This window comes from Lathyrus oleraceus, chromosome 7, assembly GCF_024323335.1.
Source record: "Lathyrus oleraceus cultivar Zhongwan6 chromosome 7, CAAS_Psat_ZW6_1.0, whole genome shotgun sequence".
Lineage (NCBI taxonomy): Eukaryota > Viridiplantae > Streptophyta > Magnoliopsida > Fabales > Fabaceae > Lathyrus > Lathyrus oleraceus.
The window spans coordinates 262,670,258-262,689,816 of record NC_066585.1 but is presented as its reverse complement, the minus strand read 5'-3'; the positions used below and the strand labels follow the sequence as shown (position 1 = coordinate 262,689,816).

Below are 19,559 nucleotides of genomic sequence, written 5' to 3'. Positions count from 1 at the left end.
TCATTTTTACTTCTTTAATACTACCGTACGCTTACGACGTGTCAAGTTTTTAGTGCCGTCGTCGGTTATCAATTTTTCTAATATTGAAATTCTATTTTGTCATCGCATACACTAAAAGCACTTTATTGTTTTTAATTTTTTTAAATGTTATTTTAATTTTACAACACCATTCTTTGCAATGGTGGATGTTTAATGATAGTTTTACCAGTTCCAAGAAACATAAAGCAATACGAGACATTAACCAACAACGATTTAGGAATAACAAAAATAATTGTAAGCTTATGTTCGTTAAATTCACGTGTTTTAAGAAAATATAGTAGAGTTCTATACTATTAGGCTTCTGCCATAAATGATCAATTTCAGTGTTTTCAATTCACAATTTCAAATACAAAGGCGAAAACTGAAAAAGGAAACATGTTTGTAAAATGCTATATCCAAACTAGTTTCAAACTTATTTAAAAACCGAAAATTGTTCCTAAAAAACTAAATCAAACAAGCTTTGAGCTATATATGTCACTTCCCATTCTATAACCGCATTCTCTTGTTTTGGGATATATATTCAATCTATAGAAAAAGATGAATAGCAATATTTTTTCCCTTAAGTATATGTGATCTTTTCTATCTATCTATCTATCCATTGTTAAGAAAGATAGAAGAAATTCAAAGGATGATGAATATCAGTGATGGAAAAGTGGTTTGTGTGACAGGTGCTTCAGGTTACATTGCTTCATGGCTGGTTAAGTTTCTTCTGCAACGAGGTTACACTGTTAGAGCCACTGTTCGTAATATCGATAATCCAAATAAGGTTGATCACTTGCTTAAACTTGATGGTGCAAAGGAAAGATTGCAACTCTTTAAGGCTGATCTATTAGAAGAAGGTTCCTTTGATTCTGCTATTCAAGGTTGTCATGGTGTTTTTCATACTGCTTCACCTGTTCAGTTCGTTGTCGACGACCCTCAGACACAGTTAATTGATCCTGCTGTGAAGGGAACTCTTAATGTTTTGAAGTCATGTGCAAAATCAGCATCAGTTAAACGAGTTGTTTTAACTTCTTCTATTGCTTCTGTTGCATATAACGGAAGACCTCGAACTCAAGAAGTTGTGGTTGATGAGACATGGTTTTCAAATGCAGATTTCTTATGTGACCAAAAGGTACTATATTGTATATACTTGATGTAGTTATTATAATAATGGTAATGTGAAAGTGAATTTTTTTATTTTGTTTCAGATGTGGTATTCATATGCAAAGACTTCAGCAGAGGAAGCTGCAACAAAATTTCTAACAGAAAACAACATTGACTATGTTGTTATGAATCCAGCTGTGACGATTGGTCCTCTCTTGCAACCTGTGCTTAACCAAAGTTCTGCTTTCATTTTTGACTTAATAAATGGTAGTAACTTTTATTTGCTGGACAATGTTTTTTCCTTTCAAATTTTCTTTTGAGTAAGAACATTCAATTGTGTTATGCAGGTTCAGACACATTTATGAATGCTGCTTTTGGATGGATCAATGTGAAGGATGTTGCAAACGCGCATATTCTGGCATATGAGGATTCTTCTGCTAGTGGAAGATATTGCTTGGTTGAAAGAGTGATACATTTCTCTGAACTTACTAAGATTTTGAGTCATATGTATCCAACATTGCAAATTCCAAACAAGTAAGTTTTATTATTCAATTCAATACTATGATATATTTATAAGAAAATGTTTTCTCTTCTAACTTTTTTAACAATCTTATCAGGTGTGCAGATGATAAGTCTTTGATGCAAACATTTCATGTTTCTAAAGAGAAGGCAAAGAAATTGGGAGTTGAATTTATTCCCTTAGAAGTGAGCCTCAGAGAGATTGTAGAAAGTTTAAGAGAGAAAAAGTTTGTTGACTTCTAATTTATGATGATATTCCATTTAGAGAAAAATATTGATAATCATAATCACGTTTGTTTTATATTCAGAAACTCTACATAAGGATGGGTTATTTCTTAATGTAAAATAAGGCTTGGTACTGTATGGAACATATATAAGTTTACTAGTGCTTTATAATCAGATTATATAATGTTCCTTTTTCATTTGTTATTTTAATCCATTTTGTTGTGGCCGAGTGGCCGATAAAAGTGATATTGATAATTCAAGTATCGTAACTAGTTAATACGGGAGTGTAACCGTTTACAATAAAGACAATTTCACTTCTGAGTCGTAGAAAAAGAGCTGATTTTGAAGCTCTAATTGCTTAACCTCAGTCGTTAACTGGTTCCCACTAAATCTATTTTAATTGTAATGTCAGTTGTAATCTATTAACCAAATGGTTTAATCGGTCACAGACCCGATTTTGCTATTATTTTGTTATGTAATTGTTTGTTTTGGATTCCAATCATTTTGTAACTCTTGTATAAACGTGTTGATGCATTCTCAACCAAGGTTAATGCAATTATCATTCTCATCCTCTCTCTCTCTCTCTCTCTCTCTCTCTCTCTCTCTCTCAATTTTTCTCTTTCACTCTCCACATTCCAATTTTTTCCACCATTGTTCACCAATCTTGTGGTCCAAAGTTCCAACATTTGACATCAAAAGCCTAGTTCTGATCCACAAACACCTAGTGTGCAACATGAATTTTGTTCCCAATGAAAGAATCCCTGCAAAGTTATCTATCATTGATGCAAAGAATTACAACAAATTGTGCAACCAAATGAAAATGTTGTTTAGCTACCAAGATGTTCTTGAAGTGATCAAGAACATAGTGAATCCTCTTGTCGATGGTGCTACGGATGCACATCAAGCTATGCGTAAGGAAGAGAAGAAGAAAGATTTTAAAGCATTGTTTTTGGACCATCAATGTATAAATTGTGACAACTTTAAGAAAGTTGGTGATTGTGAATCGTCAAAGCAAGCGTGGGAGATCTTAAAGAAGGCCTATGCAGGGGTTGACAAGGTGAATGTGATGAGGTTACAAACTCACAAGTGTCAACTCGAATTGATTCAAATGGAAGAAAAGGAGACAATCAACGATTTCACAACGAGAATCACTCGGTTGGTGAATCAAGTAAACTTATGCGGAGAAATAGACATAGAGAAATATGTTGTCGCGAAAATCTTGCGTTCTTTAACACCATGATTTGACAATATAGTTGTAGCGATTGAGGAATCGAAGGACCTTGTGACGATGAGCAAATAGGAGATGCAAATCTCTCTTGAGGCTCATGAGAAAAGGATGGAGGAGAGAAATTATGATAAGGCAAAAGCGGAGATCGCTTTACAAGCTCGCTTCAACGAGAATGATAAGAGATCAAAAGAAAAATGGTCCATGAAAAGTAAATGGAATTTACAGAATTTTGGTGGGAGATGGTCCCAAATTGCCAAGAATTTGACTTATCAAAGGGGTGAGAGCAGCTGTAACAAAAATAGTAGTCAGAGCAACTTTAGACGTGAAAAGAAGAGGTTTGACAAAAGCAAAGAGTAGAGCTTTAAGTGTGAAAGGTTCAATCATTTAGCAAGAGAGTGCAATTCGAACAAGAAGGAACCTCAAGGGGATGAAGCAAAGGTTGCAAAACAAGAGTTTGATGAAGAGAATACACTCTTGGTCATAATCACGGAAGGAGAATGCAGTAGCATCAAGTTGCGGGATAGCAACAACAACAATTCAAGGAATGCTGCAAAATTGAGTTGTAACCGGTTACGTGATACAATTAACCAGTTACATGCAGTGGAAAACACCAATGATGAATACGAAATGAGTTCGGTGCAACGAGGAATGGTACTTCGACTTAGGTTGTTCTACTCATATGACAGGAATGAATGATTGGTTTGATCATGAGAAAGAATGGTGAACATTCCTTGATCAAAGATGTATTGTACATTTTAGAAATCAAATTTAACCTTCTAAGTATTGGCCAATTGCTTGAGAAGGATTACAAGATTCACATGGAAAATAAGGGGTTACGTGTTATGGATGCAAACAGAGCTTTGGTCCTTAAAGCGTCTATGGCTGCCAATAGGACTTTTAAGGTTAAGCTGAAGGTTTTGGACCATACATGTATTGCTACAGTGATGAGTCACCGTTTATGCTATAGTTATTATCATTTTAACAGGTGAAAGTATGTGATTTATTTGCATTTTGCATAAAGATTAAGTGGTTTATATGTCAGTTTCTTCAACTTTTATATTTTTATGTGTTTTAATTATTTATGGTATTTTTGGTATTTTTGGGGAGGTTAACGTGTTTTGTAGGTTCGAGGAAGTTAAAGAAATGGATGGAAAAGGAACGCGACGCATTTTCAGAAAGATTAACAAAATATATTTTTCAACGTGTTTCACATTATGGTAGGAACTCTTAATGTTTTGAGTTCATGTGTGAAATCACCATCGGTTAAACGAGTTATTTTAACTTCTTCTTTTGCATATAACGGAAGACCTCAAACGCCAGAAGTTGTGGTTGATGAGACATGGTTTTCAAATGCAGATTTCTTATGTGACTAAAAGGTACTATATTGTATATACTTGATGTAGTTATTATAATAACGGGAATGTGAATGTGAATTTCTGGACTTTATTTCATATGTGGTATTCATATACAAAGACTTCAGCAGAGGAAGCTGCAACAAAAAATTTCATAAGGTCACTTGTTGTTGAGACAACAAGCCTCCAGCTTATTCGGCCAACAAGCCTCCACCACCTATCACTGACCCCAGTTATGACCCCTGGGTCACCTTGGATGCAACTGTGCTTCAGTGGATATATTTCACTATTTATGTTGACTTGCTAACCACCATCATGGATCTTGGCTCCATAGATTTGGATGCATGTAAGCGTTTGGATGACCTCTTCCAAGATAATCAAATTGCACTTGTTATCACTCTTGAGCGTGAATTTTCAGAGGTTCTCATGGATACTTTTCAAATGTCTCTTCTCATTGCCAATGTCTGAAAACGCTTTCTAACACATTACAGGATGTCGGTGCTCCTATGAACAATCATTGTTTGTTCCTTCATCTCATCTCTGACCTTACTGATGCCTATTGGGGTGTTGCCACCTTGCTTCGATAGAGAAATCCTATCCACTCCTTTCACCAGGCTTGTTCCATGTAAAAAATTGGAAGAAATTAGTATAGCTAATATGACACCCACTGAGTCTCCTGCCACTTATCTTACCACCTAGCAGCGCCCTTCTAACGACTCATCCCATACCATAAACCACCGCTCTAGCAACCGCTTCTGTCCTTGCAACAATCAGAATCAGGGTGGTAATCGTCGTAACCATGGCAGAATTCGAGGTGACAGCACACAAGGTTCTCCTCCTTAGCAGCAGCAGCCTCAATAGCAGTGTCCCGCTTACCAACAGTGGGGCTGGACTCTACCACAGTGGGTCATGCCCTCGTGCATGTATTCTACTTCTCTACAGACTCGTCCTTCTTCTCCTCCCCATCAACATGGAATTTTGGACCAGCGTCCCCAGGCTTACACTGCCACGGCTTTTCCAGCACCCACTGACTTCGCAACTGCTATGCACACCATATCTCTCAGTCTTCTGGACAAAACAAGGTACATGGACAAGGGTGCCTCTTCCCACATAGCAACTTCACAATGTTATCTCTCGTCTTATTCTAATTTGAGTCACTTAAATCAGAAATTAATTCTTGGTAGCAGACAAGGCATTCCAATTCAGAGCTCTAAATAAACAATCCTACCCACCTCCTAAAAACATAAGCCATTGAGCCTTACCCATGTTTTGCACACACCATAAGTTGTCAAAAATTTGATTTATGTGCGACAACGCACTACTGACAATAATGTTTTTATTTCTTTTAATCCCTTTGGATTTTAGGTGAATTAATTTCAGATGGGGATTCAACTCACGAGGCATGATAGCCTTGGTGATCTCTATCTAGTTACTACTTCCTACCTGTTTGCTAGTCTTACTTACAGTCTATGGCAAAGCCCTTTCGGACATCCTAGTTCTTCAGCTTAACAGTCTCTTCATAGTGATAAGTTCATTAGTTATAAACCTTTTCTTTCTAGGATAATTTTCGCTTCTTGTGTACTTGGAAAATATGTTTGGTTGCATTTTGTTTCATCCAATAATGTTACTGCGACGCCCTTTGATATTTTACATAGTGATTTATGGACATCACTAGTTTTGAGTTCAGCTGGTCATCACTACTATGTTTTGTTTTTTGATGATTTTTCTAATTTTCTATGGATGTTTCCTCTAACAAATAAATCTCAAGTTTTTGAAATGTTCACTTCTCTCGCAAATCAAATCCGCACACAATTTTCTCAAATTGTCAAATGTTTTCAATGTGATAATGAGAGAGAATATGAAACTATATATTTTCATAATTATTGTGCAACTAATGGTATCATTTTTTGCTTCTCTTACCCTTACACTTTATCAGAAAATGGCAACGTGGAACGAAAAAATATGCTTCATTAACAACATGATTCGTACTCTTCTCGCTCATGCATCTGGTCCTCCCTTATTTTGGTATCATGTGCTTCAAATGACTACATTTCTTCTTAACATTCTTCCCTAGAAAACTACATCTAAACTCTCTCCTACCCAACTTCTATATCATTGTGATCCCTCTTACACACATTTGTGTGTCTTTGTTATCCATTGTTTCCCTCCACTACCATTAACAAACTATAACCCCGCTCGAAACCGTGTGTTTTCTCAGGGTATCCACTTAATCATAGAGGTTATAAATTTTTTGATTTTTCGCAAATAAAATCATCATGTCGCAACATGTAATCTTTGATGAGACTTAATTTCCTTTTGCCCACATGACCTACAAACCTACCCCTACATACGATTGCTTCACATATTTTGTACAACCCTCTCTTATACCTCAGTGGACTCACCCATCTTTAGAGTATCCGCCAAATAACCCTCTCAGATAGCCACCTATACCTGACTCTCTCCATATATCACCAGCCTCCCCAGCCACTCCCATATACTCCTTGTCGAATCACTTGGATACCTTTCCCTCACCTACATCACCGACCCAGCGTGCACCTCCTACTCGGACCATGGCCACTCGCAGCATGAGATGCATTTACAAACCTAGGAAACTCTTTAACTTGTCTGTTACCATTAATGATTCGACTATCTCCCCTTTTCCCAAAAATCATAACCTTTCCCTTTCTGGCCTTATTGGAAATTTGTAATGTAATCTAAATTTAATGCTCTTATTATAAATAATACATGGGATTTAGTTCCTCGGATTTACGATATTAACATTATTCGGTATATGTGGGTTTTCTGGCATAAAAAGAAATCTAATGGTTATTTTAAGTGTTACAAAGCTCGTCTTGCAGGTGATGGTAGGTCTCCAATTGCAGGAGTGGATTGTGATGAGACTTTCATCCCTGCGGTGAAACTTGCGACCATTCGCATTGTTCTCATCATTGCTCCATCCAAGTTTTGGCCCATTCATCAATTAGATGTTCATAATGTCTTTCTACCCATGATCTTCATGATACTGTGTATATGCATCAGTCAATGGGTTTATGTGATCCTCATTGTAATACCCCAGAATTTACCCTTCACTTTTTCTTGGAAGCATGTAATTGTGTCTTACATTTCATTAGCATCATACTAGGTCATACTCATTGCATACTGCATCAGTGACTAGGGAAATCAAGGTTTGATTGGTCACTCCTTACCAGAAGGAGCCCACACAGAGCAAGACTGAAAATTGAACTTCATTCTCCAACTATACAAGTCTCAAGGGGTTCCATATGTCCTATTATGGTCCTCAGTTCATCAGTGGAAGACTCAGAGCTCTCAGAGTGTGCATATGGATTTAATCAGAAATCAGGGTTTCATGGCTACCTGCAACAGGCAAGGTTTGGTTGGAAGTGAAGGGGCTCATTCATGTCATGATTATAGAGGCATCTTGGCCTAAGAAGATCCACAATTATCACAGAAAGATCCATTGGCAGTCAGTGCAATCAGTTCCTAGTCATTTTTGCCCTAAAACTAGGGTTTGGTATAAAATCGGTTTATTTCTGATTCCTTGAGTGAAACTAATTTCCATGGCCCTCCACATGTCTACAAGGATCTACATGCAAAAAATTATCTCTTTATTTGAGCCAGAGGTGCTTCAATTGATCAATGGAATCGGAAATCAGACATATTAGGAAAAGTCAACTGTGGGGCCAGAAAAGTCAACTCCCGACTTTTTGAAAGTGGAATCTCAAAATTCATGCCTAAGGTAGCCTACATGTGAAATTTGATCAAGGTTGGATCATGGATTCATCATTTAATCAGGAGTTGGAAAAGTTACCAAATTTGGAAATAGTTGACTTTCCATTTAGGGCAAGTTTTTATGGTTTTTGCACCCACTTTAAGCCTATATTCCATCAATATGCAAGCTCCATTTGAAACTTTCTCCAACATGAAAGTTGTTCCTCTTGTTTCAAGCTTTCTAGAGATATAAAGTTTGTTTCATTTGGATTAAAATTGAGAAAGTTATGCTTGGTCAAAGTAAGATTTGTCAAGACTTATGGGCCAGATTTCTTGCACTTCAAGGCATATTTTGAAAATACTTTCTTCATGACAGTTGTACCTTGATATGTCCTCTTTCACACCTTTTTGGAACCACCCCATTTGGATCATTGGTTTGGAAGATACACTCATCTAAAGTTGGTATCATAGGCTGAATTTTTTGACAGCATTTAGGCCAAACTGGCCCAACCATTTTGCAGCTATGGGACCTGAACTTTATGGTCATTTTTCACCTCTTTCCACTCATCATTTCAAGTTGTGTTCAACATGAAAAATGTTAAGTTCCATGCCCTCTTTCTACTGTTTGCATTGCCTTGCCATTTGGACATTTATTCATCAAGATATAAAGTCTTAAAGTCACCCTGTTGGACTTATTTCCATGTCTTGCTGCATAAACCAACCAGCCCTTGCATTTCCTCATTTGGCCATTTTCTTTATGTACTTTTGTTGTCAACTCACTTAAGCTTTGCCACAATTGGATTTCCTAATACCACCTCACTTTTTGCACTTTTTGCTCATGAATCCAAGTCACATTTCAGCCCATTTACACACTTCAAACCCTACATATTTAAGAGCTTTTAAACCCTAGCTTGAAGGGTGGTGGTTGCAGAACTTTAGGACAAGGCAAGATTGGTTTTCATTTCATGTTGCATTCCTCTTCTATTTCACAAATATTGAAGCATCATTGAAGAGCATCTCATTTCCTTCCATTCCTCCACTATCAAGAGGCAGTGAACTTACTTCCACTAGGTAAGTTTGCTACTCTCTTCCATGGCCTTGCTCATTTCATGCTCTTTCATACTTGTTCATCACTTGTGCTCACCATGCTTACTTTATTATACCATGCTTGCATCATGTTTTGTTCCATGTAAACACTATGCAATGTTCATTTATGAAGCCCTCACCATGAAGTATTGCGTTAAGTTGGAGTTTTGTGACATCAAATTTTTGTTGTATCCATGTTCATGAGGGTCCCTTGCTGTCCATATTTCTCTATGATAAGATCATTATTTTTCATGAAATAAAACACCATTGTGCTCTACTCACTTAGTACTAGAAGTTTGCATTTTACATCTCGCCATTTCGTGAACCATAGCATGAGTTATGTCGTGTGGAAGTTGGGGAGGATGACCTGCGTTTTCACGCGTCCCAGCCTGCATGTTACTGCTCTGTTTACGTTTCATGGAGGGATGAGATGTGTGGCTACATGACGGTCGTTCGATCCCACGTGTCCCCTTTAATCCTGACCGTCCAGCATATTTTTTGTCTCTAGTAACTTAAAGCTTCACATGACCAATTGAGTTGTTGTTACATAAAATTATTTAAATGAACTTTTTTTTAATTCATGTCACATGCTGGTAATTTCGTGGGCTGGGCCTTGGTGTCACACTGCTGTTCCCACCCCCTGCGCTGGCCCACTCACATTCTCTTCATTCATTTTATTTTCTTTTATTAATTATTACTTTTATTTTCTGTTTTGTTTTTTATTAATAAAAATATTTCTTTTATTCATAAAAATACCAAAAAATATTTTTTACTTTCCTTAATGTCTTATTTAATTTATTTAATTTTTATTTTCATATTTTATTTAATGTTAATATTTTATTTTAATTATTTGTTTCAAATGGTCCATATTAACGCACATTTTTTCATTTATTTTATTTTTATGACTTAGATTTATTTTTAGGTTTTGATTTTTGGGATGAGGGTTGACCAATGTCTCATGGTCAACCTGACCTTTTGTTGGAATTTTATTTCCCATTTTTAATTTATTCTTGATTTATTTCTAACCTAGTCTTGTTGTTTGACTTTTGGTTTGACCTTTGCTTTGATTCAATTAATTTAATAACCAATTTTCATTATTTTTTAACTCCTTTTGGGGGATGATGATGTCCTGACCCCACCTCATTTAATTTATTTTTTCATAATTTATTGGATTAATTTACTATTTATTTGATAATTTTTAAGTTGACTTGACTTTTCAGTTGACTTTTCTATGATTGATGTTTAACTTAGGGATTGCTTAAGGCAATTGAAGAGATCTTTTGATCCTCCCTTGTTCATCTCATATGCCACATATTAGAGGCCTTTCATCTTAATTTTATTTGATCCTTGCATCATTTCCCGATTAAATTATTCATTGATTCTTTGTGTGCATAGTTTCACTTGTGTGATTCATCTGATAATTTTTATAATTGTTTCTTTCATCGATGCTTCTATTGTTTGATTGTTTAACATGTTTATACTTCTCATACATTGTCTAATGCTCATTCATTTCATTCTTAGATTATTTGATTTGATCATATACTTGTTTATATATCTTATTGTTCGATTAATTGTGGCCTACTTGTATGGTGTATGAGGCATATATTATTATTGCTTGATTACCATGAACATCCCCATTCATAACAAATGTACCCCTCTCCCTTGAATTGTATAATGTTTATTTCTTTCATTCTTTATTCACCTGTTAATACAAGAACTAAAACCAACATCCGATAACCATTTCATATTAAGATCAAAACCTCGATCCAATGTCGAGTAACCATTTTCCAAACTTAACATAACCAGCACGTATTCATCCATTCTTTTGTAAGTCGATTGCTTCATGCATCGCCATTTCTCTTGTAAGTCGATTGCTTCATGCATCGCCATCTACCACCTGTAAGTCGATTGCTTCATGCATCGCCATCTACCCTTTACCCCTGGTTCCTCTCCTTGCTCCATTTGTCGATTCTTGTTCCGTTTAGGTAACACCCATTAGGTAGAACCCTTTGTATGATAACATAGATAGAATTCCCATATTCTTTTGTATGATAACATAGGTAGAATTCCCTCATTCTTTGCATGCTAACATTAGGTAGATATTCCCATTTGTAAATCCTAACACTTAAGTACATATTGCATGACAACTCTAGGGCAGAGCTTCCCCATTCTTTTAGACCTTCCTGTCGCATCTCGAAAAATACGATTCCTCGCGATGGTCGCGGAAAAATTTACGTTCGAACAGAGTCGCCACCGAACTTTATTTATCCCAACAAAGGGATAGGAAAATATCGATAAAACCTTTAGGAAATGGAATAATGGTCATCGCAACCATATTCGGGTTCTGGAGTGGATTACGTAAGGGGAAGGTTTTAGCACCCTTTACGTCCGTTGTACTCAACGGGAACCTTTAGTTCTAATGTGCGTTTCGAGTGTTAATTTATGTTTGTTTGTTATCTTTGGGTTATAAAATTATTAAAAATAGAAATGGATGAGAACCTCAGAAAGGGAAAGGGGAGGTTTTTTATTAGTGTGCTCGCGAAGATGCATCAATCTCCTGCCTACGTATCCTTATGGTATAATAAGGAAATCAGAGCATTCGTAGTTCGGGGAACTACGGTTGGTTTGTGTCTTTTCCCGAACAGCTGTTTAGATCGCGTTCTAAAGGCTAAACGCTGGCTTGTCTACTCTCGGCGGAGGCTTAAGCACTAGTTTGTCGTGCGCATTAGAAAGGATTTAAATAGTGTTCTTTCTGAAAAGAGTTTTGATCACACGAGGGTGAGGAGTTGGATTAATATGTTAGATATTTTGATTGGTTGAGATGTTTTTGGTTGGATGACGATTACTCGGATAGTCGAGTAAGGCAACTCGTATCCTAACAGTCGAGAAAGGGAATAGAAGACTCTAGACCACTTTCTTTTTCATCCTTAATTGTAAAATGGATTTAATAATGATTAAGGTGTTTTGAACGGATGACGAATACTCGAATAATCGAGTAAGACAATTCGTATCCTAATAATCGGGAAAGGGAATAGAAGACTCTAGACCGCTTTCTGTTTCATCTGAATATTTATGAAAATAAGGTTGTATACGGTTGACGTATTTTAGAATGAACGACAAGTACTTGAATGGCTGAGTAAGACAACTCATATCCAAGCATTTGAGAAGAGGAATTGAAAACTCAAGACTATCTCCCTTTTCGTACAGTTTGTTATGAAAATGATTTGATTAAGTTGTATGTTTGTACAAAATGACAATTGTTCGACTGACCAAGTAAGAGAACTCGTATTCAAACAATTGAGAAGAGAAGTTGAAGACTCAAAGTCATCTCCTTTTTCATTTAGCTTATTATGAAAATGTTTTGATTTAACCGGGTTTGGAAGTTTGTAGAGGAACGACAATCATTTGACTGACCAAGTAAGAGAACTTGTATTCAAATAATCGAGGAGAAAAATTGAAGACTCAAAGTCATCTCCCTTTTCGTTTTGTTATTATGAAATAGTTTGATTTGTTTGTGCTTAGGTGGATGGAAATGATGACTATTTGACTAACCGAGTAAGAGAACTCGTATTCAAATAATCGAGGAAAGGAATTGAAAACTCAAAGCCACCCCCCTTTTCATTTCCAAATGAAATGGTGTTTGATTGTGATTGGGTATTTTAATTTGATTTGGATAGAAATACTCGACATTGGATCGAGGTTTTAAATTTGTGTTTTGAATGAAGTGAATTTTATTTTAGTGTATTGTTCTTCTACTCGATAAAAATCGAATAGGTCTCATTGTTAGAAAGCCCAAGAGTAAGCTATGTGAGGTTGATGGCGATGCTTTAAAAGCGATCGACTTACAAAGGTGTTTGAAAATGGACTCGATATTGAATCGAGAATTTTTATTTGTTTTAAAAATTGGTTTGAAATGATGGCATGAGAATTATAATCTTTTTGTATCTTTTAAGTCTTTATCATTTTTAGGTTCATTTTAAAATGAGATGAAGAGTGTACAATGTAAAGCAAAATAAAGCAATGTAAAGTAAATGACAAAAATAAATGTTAGAAGCGGAATTGTAAAAGTGAGATACAAAATTTGAATGTTAGATGCGGAAATTAAAGAATTAGAAGTTAATGGTTAGATGCTAGATGTTAGATCAAAGGAGAAATTATAAGAGCATTAATTCCAAAACAAATAACAAAAATATTAATTCTAAACCCTTACCAAAATTAAATCTACACAATTAATCAACCAATGAAAATCTAACAACTCAAACAAATTCTAATTATTAAAATAAATCCCAAACAATTATAAAGCAATTCTAAAACATTACCAAATAAACTTCTACACAATTAATCAACCAATTCTAACACAATATTATCGACTAAAATTCTAAAACAATTCTAGGTCACATTAATATTCTAATTAATATTCAAAAATTAATCTAAACTATCCTGAAAGTATCTAAACTTATCCTAATTATGATCTAGTTAGCTAATTATTATTCCCTAAGATTGATCCTAATTAACAACTAATCCTAAGTCTAATCCTACTTAATCTAAACTAACTTGGTGCAAAACAAGGCACACTACGCCAAAAACTTGAATAGACAGCGCCCCTTAGAGGGCGCTTTATTACAAAAGCGCACTCTAAAGTGAAGAGAAAAAATAAGGAGCATACTACTAGAATAGACAGCGCACTTTAGAGGGCGCTTTTGTAACAAAGCGCACTCTAAAGTGAAGCGAAAAAATAATGAGGAAATGGAGGGACACCAATAGAGGACGCTTTATTGAAAGCGCCCTCTAAGGGTAACCTTAGAGGGCGCTTCTAAAAAAGCGCTCTCTATGTCCATGTACATTTCCAGTTTATAAGGCGCTTTTGGAAAGCCTTAGAGAGCGCTTTTAGAAGCGCCCTCTTAGGCCCCCTTTAGAGGGCACTTTTGTAACAAAGCGCCCTCTAAAGTGAAGCCAAAAAAAAAATGGAGGGACAACAATAGAGGGCGCTTTTGTGAAAGCGCCCTCTAAGGTTACCCTTAGAGGGCGCTTTTGAAAAAGCGCTCTCTAAGTCCATGTACATTTCCAGTTTAGAAGGCGCTTTTGGAAAGCCTTAGAGAGCGCTTTCAGAAGCGCCCTCTTAGGCCCCCTTTAGAGGGCGCTTTTTTTAAAAAAGCGCCCTCTAAGGTCCCCTTTAGTAAACATTAAAATTATAACATATACTGCATGTCTCTTTATTTTCCCTCTCTATAAGCTATTTCGTTTACGTAACTGGGTTTTCTCTCAACTGTGATTACTCTCTACTGCGATTACTCTCGTCCTCCGTTCGTTCTCCCTCCCTCACCGTCATCGTCGTCGTTCGTTCTCCCTCCCTCACCGTTCACGTTCACTGCGTTATCCTCTTCCACCGTCACTGTTCACTTTCTTCTCCATCGTTACCGTCACCTTTAAGGTATTTCTCTTCTCCATCATTACCGTTCACTTTCTTCATGTGTTTGATTAGGGAATTTTCTAAACTTAGTTTTTCATTTTGTGCATTATGTTGATTAATGTTGTTTAGGGCAGACTGAGTTTTTTATTTCTGATTGAAAACTGATATATTTGAAGTGTGTTTGAGCTTGTGCTTGGAAGTTTGATGATTATGGATGCAAGTTTGTTCATGTTCCAAACACCATAAGTTTGCATTGGTCTTTTGCATGCAGTAGGTGTGTGTGAGTTTGTATTCAATAATGATAAAAAAAAAGAGTTTAGATTGTTGTAACATGAGAGAAATGGAAGGTATATGAATGTGTTCACGTATTGAATCATTGTCTTACTTGGGTCTTATTGAATCATTTCTATATTACAGATAAAATGGCTAACCAAGACGATACCCATGCCGCGAATGAATCACGTAATAATGTTGAAAAAGAAATCAAACGAGGATTGACTGTTATGAAGTCAATCATTCGTGCAAGAGACAAGGGTGTAAAATTTGAAGTACATTGGAGTGCTGAAGACCAACTAATTGAGCCTAACGGTTCAATGTTGGCAAGTTACATTGGTTTCCTTGTTCGCCAACATATTCCGATTACATGTGATAATTGGAGAAGTCCGAACTTGAAGGTTGGCAAGGAAAAAATATGGTCGGAGATACAGGTACTTACCATATATTGTTATATGTTTTTTTGTTGACTATTTGTTAACCATATATTGTTATAATATTACTTTATAATAACACACTCCATTTGTATGTTTTTTAGAGATCCTTTCACATCGATGAAAGCCGGCAAAAATATTGTATTCAATTGGCCGGAAAAAGACTCCGAGGATTTCGATCCTTTTTGTGCAACAAATTTCTCAAGGATGAGGAAGGAAAATTTGTTGAAGGAGAACGGCCAATGAAGTATGCCGAGATTATTTCAGCCGATGAATGGGATAACTTTGTCGCCAAACGAAGAAACGAAAAATTCCATGTAATGTCTATTAATTATGGTATTATACAATTGTTAAGTTACTTGGTTCTAATATGCCTTAAACTTTTTTATCCAGGAAGTAAGCGACAAAAATAGGAAAAGGGCATCAAAACCCGCGTATCCGTACAAAAAAGGGCGTACGGGTTATGCACGGTTACAACAAAGAATTGTGAGTATATTCAAATGCTATGAGCTTATACATTGTCACAATATGTTATAATTGATGATCTTATAATCTAATTCAATGTGTAGCTAGCCGAGGAGAAAAGTGACGCAACATCTCTTCCGGAGCACGTATTATGGAAGGCTGCTCGGGTTGGGAAGGATGGGGCTGTCGTTGAAGCGGTCCAAAATGTTTATGACGAATGTGTAAGTATATGTAACATTATTTCTTTAATTATATCGAAAATTTTGTTAGACATATAATTCATTTTTAATCTCCTCTAATAATATTTCAGGAGACTTTATCCCAAACCGTACCTTCAACCGAGGTCCAGGATTGCAGGAGCGTACTTAGTCGAGTACTAAATGTTCCTGAGTATTCCGGTCGTGTGAGGGGTAAGGGTTTGGTGTGACTCCGTCGTCATTTTATAAAAAAACAAAAACAAAAAATCCTACCAACAAAGAGGTGATGGAGACCTTGGCGGAGTTAAGGGCACAAGTACTCCAACTGCAAAACGAGAATGCAAGGTATAGAGAGGAAATGTGCGCTTCCGAGGCAAAAGATACTAGTGACCGAGCTAGTATCAATCATCAACCGAAATTTCCCGAGGTAATTATATATGTTATTATGAAATTAAAATAGCACTTTTTTACTTGACACATATACAAGTTAACAATAACGTTTATTATTGGTTTAGGGCATTTCACCTTGTCAGCTGTATCTATCGTCACCAACTTATCGCATGGTTGGCAAGGGAAAAGTGCACAATACTTCGGGTGAATTACTTCATCATAATCCCCTCCCGGTGGGATTTATGAAAGTTTCGGTTGACCTCGTATTAGATACGGACGCCCGTCTACCATTACCTGACGTTGTTTCAGAGACAACGTTGATGCGAGATGCAGTCGGATCCTTTGTTGGTTGGCCGTCAGATCTAATTTTCCCTGATGCCGAGGTATATATGTTCTAAATGATTATGAATATTTAGTATTCACATTTCAATTCAGCTACAATTATGATATTTAATCAATTATATGGTAATGTTAGACTCCTACAAGACCCACACATAAAGTTGGTAAAGGGATTTCAAGACGCATCGAGTCGGTTGCATCTCAAAAAGAGGTACAAATATATATACCCATTGAATTATATACGCAACGATTCTGTTGCATCACAAAAAGTCATGATTTATTTTATATGAATTTTTAGGTTCCCGGTCGAGAGTTGAAAAGCGCTGCTAAGGATATTCCAACGACGTCCGGGACAAAATCTCAAATTATGATGCGTCTTGAGAAAATGGTGGAGGAGTCCGATATTATGCATGGGGCCATTCGTACTATAGATTTTGATGAAGGTGTTTTTGGAGCTGCTCATTTCGAAATAATTGGAAAGGAGGACTTCCAACAACTTTTTGAACACACCGAATTGGGCATCGATGTCATTCATACATACATATGGTACTCCGATCAATCTATAATTTACTTAGTTGAACAATTTATTTACACATTTCAATGAGTAGTCTAATGTTTATTATGTTTCTATTTAAGGTATATGTATGTAACATTGATGCGGGGAACTGAATTGTGTAACCGTTTCAATTTTATTGCTGCTTCCCGTATCAATGCAACGTTAATAACGAATAATCCAACATCCGTAAAGAATGATCTAGTCGATAGATTCATGGCGGCCGACGATAATACTACACCCAGTTTGTATTTTTTACCGTTTAATTCTGGCAACGGGTTAGATTTTCTTTCTAATAATTTCATTCTAATCTATGTATATCTTTTACGTAGAAAATTTTCAATTATCTAAATTTTTGTTTTATTTTACAGTGGTCACTGGGTGTTGGTTGCTATCGATCTTTCGAGACTAATAGTGTATTATCTCGATTCTTTATCGGGTGATTGGAGTAAATATCCGAATATGAAGAAGACGGTTGACGCGTAAGTGAAATTCCCCTAAATATTCGTGTGTATTTGTATATTTAATTATGTCTGTCAGATTGATCTCAATATACGTTTTTATTTTGTTAGGGCAATAATAAAATTTAGATTGAAAAAGAAATACCGCAATAGGAAGGACATTACCTGGATCAGAGTTCAGGTATATATTAAGTATCTTATTTTTGCTTATAATAGTGTTTGTTTTTTTGCTTATAATAGTGTTTGTAAGAAATTAACTATATATATATTGTTTGTTTTTCTGTGTAGTGTCCTCAGCAAAATAATTCGGTCGATTGCGGATTTTTTGTAATGAGATTTATGAGAGACATCATTGCGTTGAATCGTATAGACATCCCAAAAATGGTATGGAATAATAACTTAGGGTTTATTTTAATATTATCGGATATTTCATCTAATTTGTTACTAAATCATGAATATGTTTTATTCTCTTAATTGTAGTACTTTGAGGAATACAAAACTTACTCAAGAGCAAATTTGGATGAAATCAAGGATGAATTGTGTCAATTCATTGTTGATCAAAGAATCATATAGCTAGGTTGTATATTGTTGTACATATATGTATGGAATGTTGTTGTTGTATGTTGTTGTTGTATATATGTTGTATATTGTTGTTGTAATTTTACTAAATCATGAATATGTTGTTGTATATTGTTGATCAAAGAATCATATATTAATGTTGTATATATGGAGGATTAATGTTGTATATAAATGGATTCATGTTGTATATATCAATGGATTAATGGTGTATAACATTGGATTAAAGGATGAAATCAATATGAATTTTACACTTTTGCAGCATGCGAACAGGTTACCAATTAAATATCCACTGTTTTTCAAACAATTTTTTTTAAAATAACTAACACTTTAGAGGGCGCTTTGTCCAGAAAGCGCCCTCTAAACACTTTACATTGACAACTTTAGAGGGCGCTTTTTCCTGAAAGCGCCCTCTAAACACTTTACATTGTCAACTTTAGAGGGCGCTTTTTCCTGAAAGCACCCTCTAAACACTTTACATTGACAACTTTAGAGGGCGCTTTTTCCTGAAAGCGCCCTCTAAACACTTTACATTGACAACTTTAGAGGGCGCTTTCTCCAGGAAAACAAAGCGCTGTCTTTACCTATGCCAGCGCCAGATTAGAGGACGCTTAAAAGCGCTGTTATAGGCCAAAATAAGCGCCCTCTATTCCCTTATTTGGCGTAGTGGCATATGAGTTTTAAAAGTGCAGAATGGGCCTTGGTAACGTTTGGCCCAAACTGCAGGGAGGTGTACGAACTAAACATGGGAGTGTATTATGTAGAGAGCCTGTTTTAGGCCTGAGGCCCAATGCTTCAAAGAGGTTAACATCAACATTCACCACACAGGCTGAAATAGGGAGAAGAAAAAAAGCGATTATGAAAAAAAAGTCAAAATCAATAACCTTCGCCTCAGCATCTTCATCGCGCCTCATCACTTCGTCGTTCTCAGATGCTAACGTAATCCTGATTCGCCATGATCGCAAGCCAGCACCTCCGTCACGGATGTGCTCCCTTCACACCGGCGCTCGTCAACGACACACTCTCCGATTCACAGATAATCGCCTTGCTTGCTCGAATCACGCAGTTGTATAAACAAAGATAGATGACGTTGAATCGCGACGTCAATACAATCTCCTTCCTCTTGTGTTTCACGACGGTGCTCGCCAAATCCTTCTTCTCTTTTCCTTTGTTTCTATTACCGTTGCGATGGAGGTT

General features: G+C 36.2%; 1 protein-coding gene across 1 annotated transcript; it reads left to right on the top strand.

Moving 5' to 3' along the window:
• Positions 1-499: 499 nt before the first annotated feature.
• LOC127100755 (phenylacetaldehyde reductase) lies at positions 500-2,066 on the top strand. The gene is made up of 4 exons (XM_051038025.1): positions 500-1,153; positions 1,230-1,392; positions 1,473-1,659; positions 1,743-2,066. Exons 1-4 carry the CDS (start codon positions 668-670, stop codon positions 1,885-1,887), a joined length of 981 nt encoding a protein of 326 aa, XP_050893982.1. The 5' UTR covers positions 500-667; the 3' UTR covers positions 1,888-2,066.
• Positions 2,067-19,559: the final 17,493 nt, after the last annotated feature.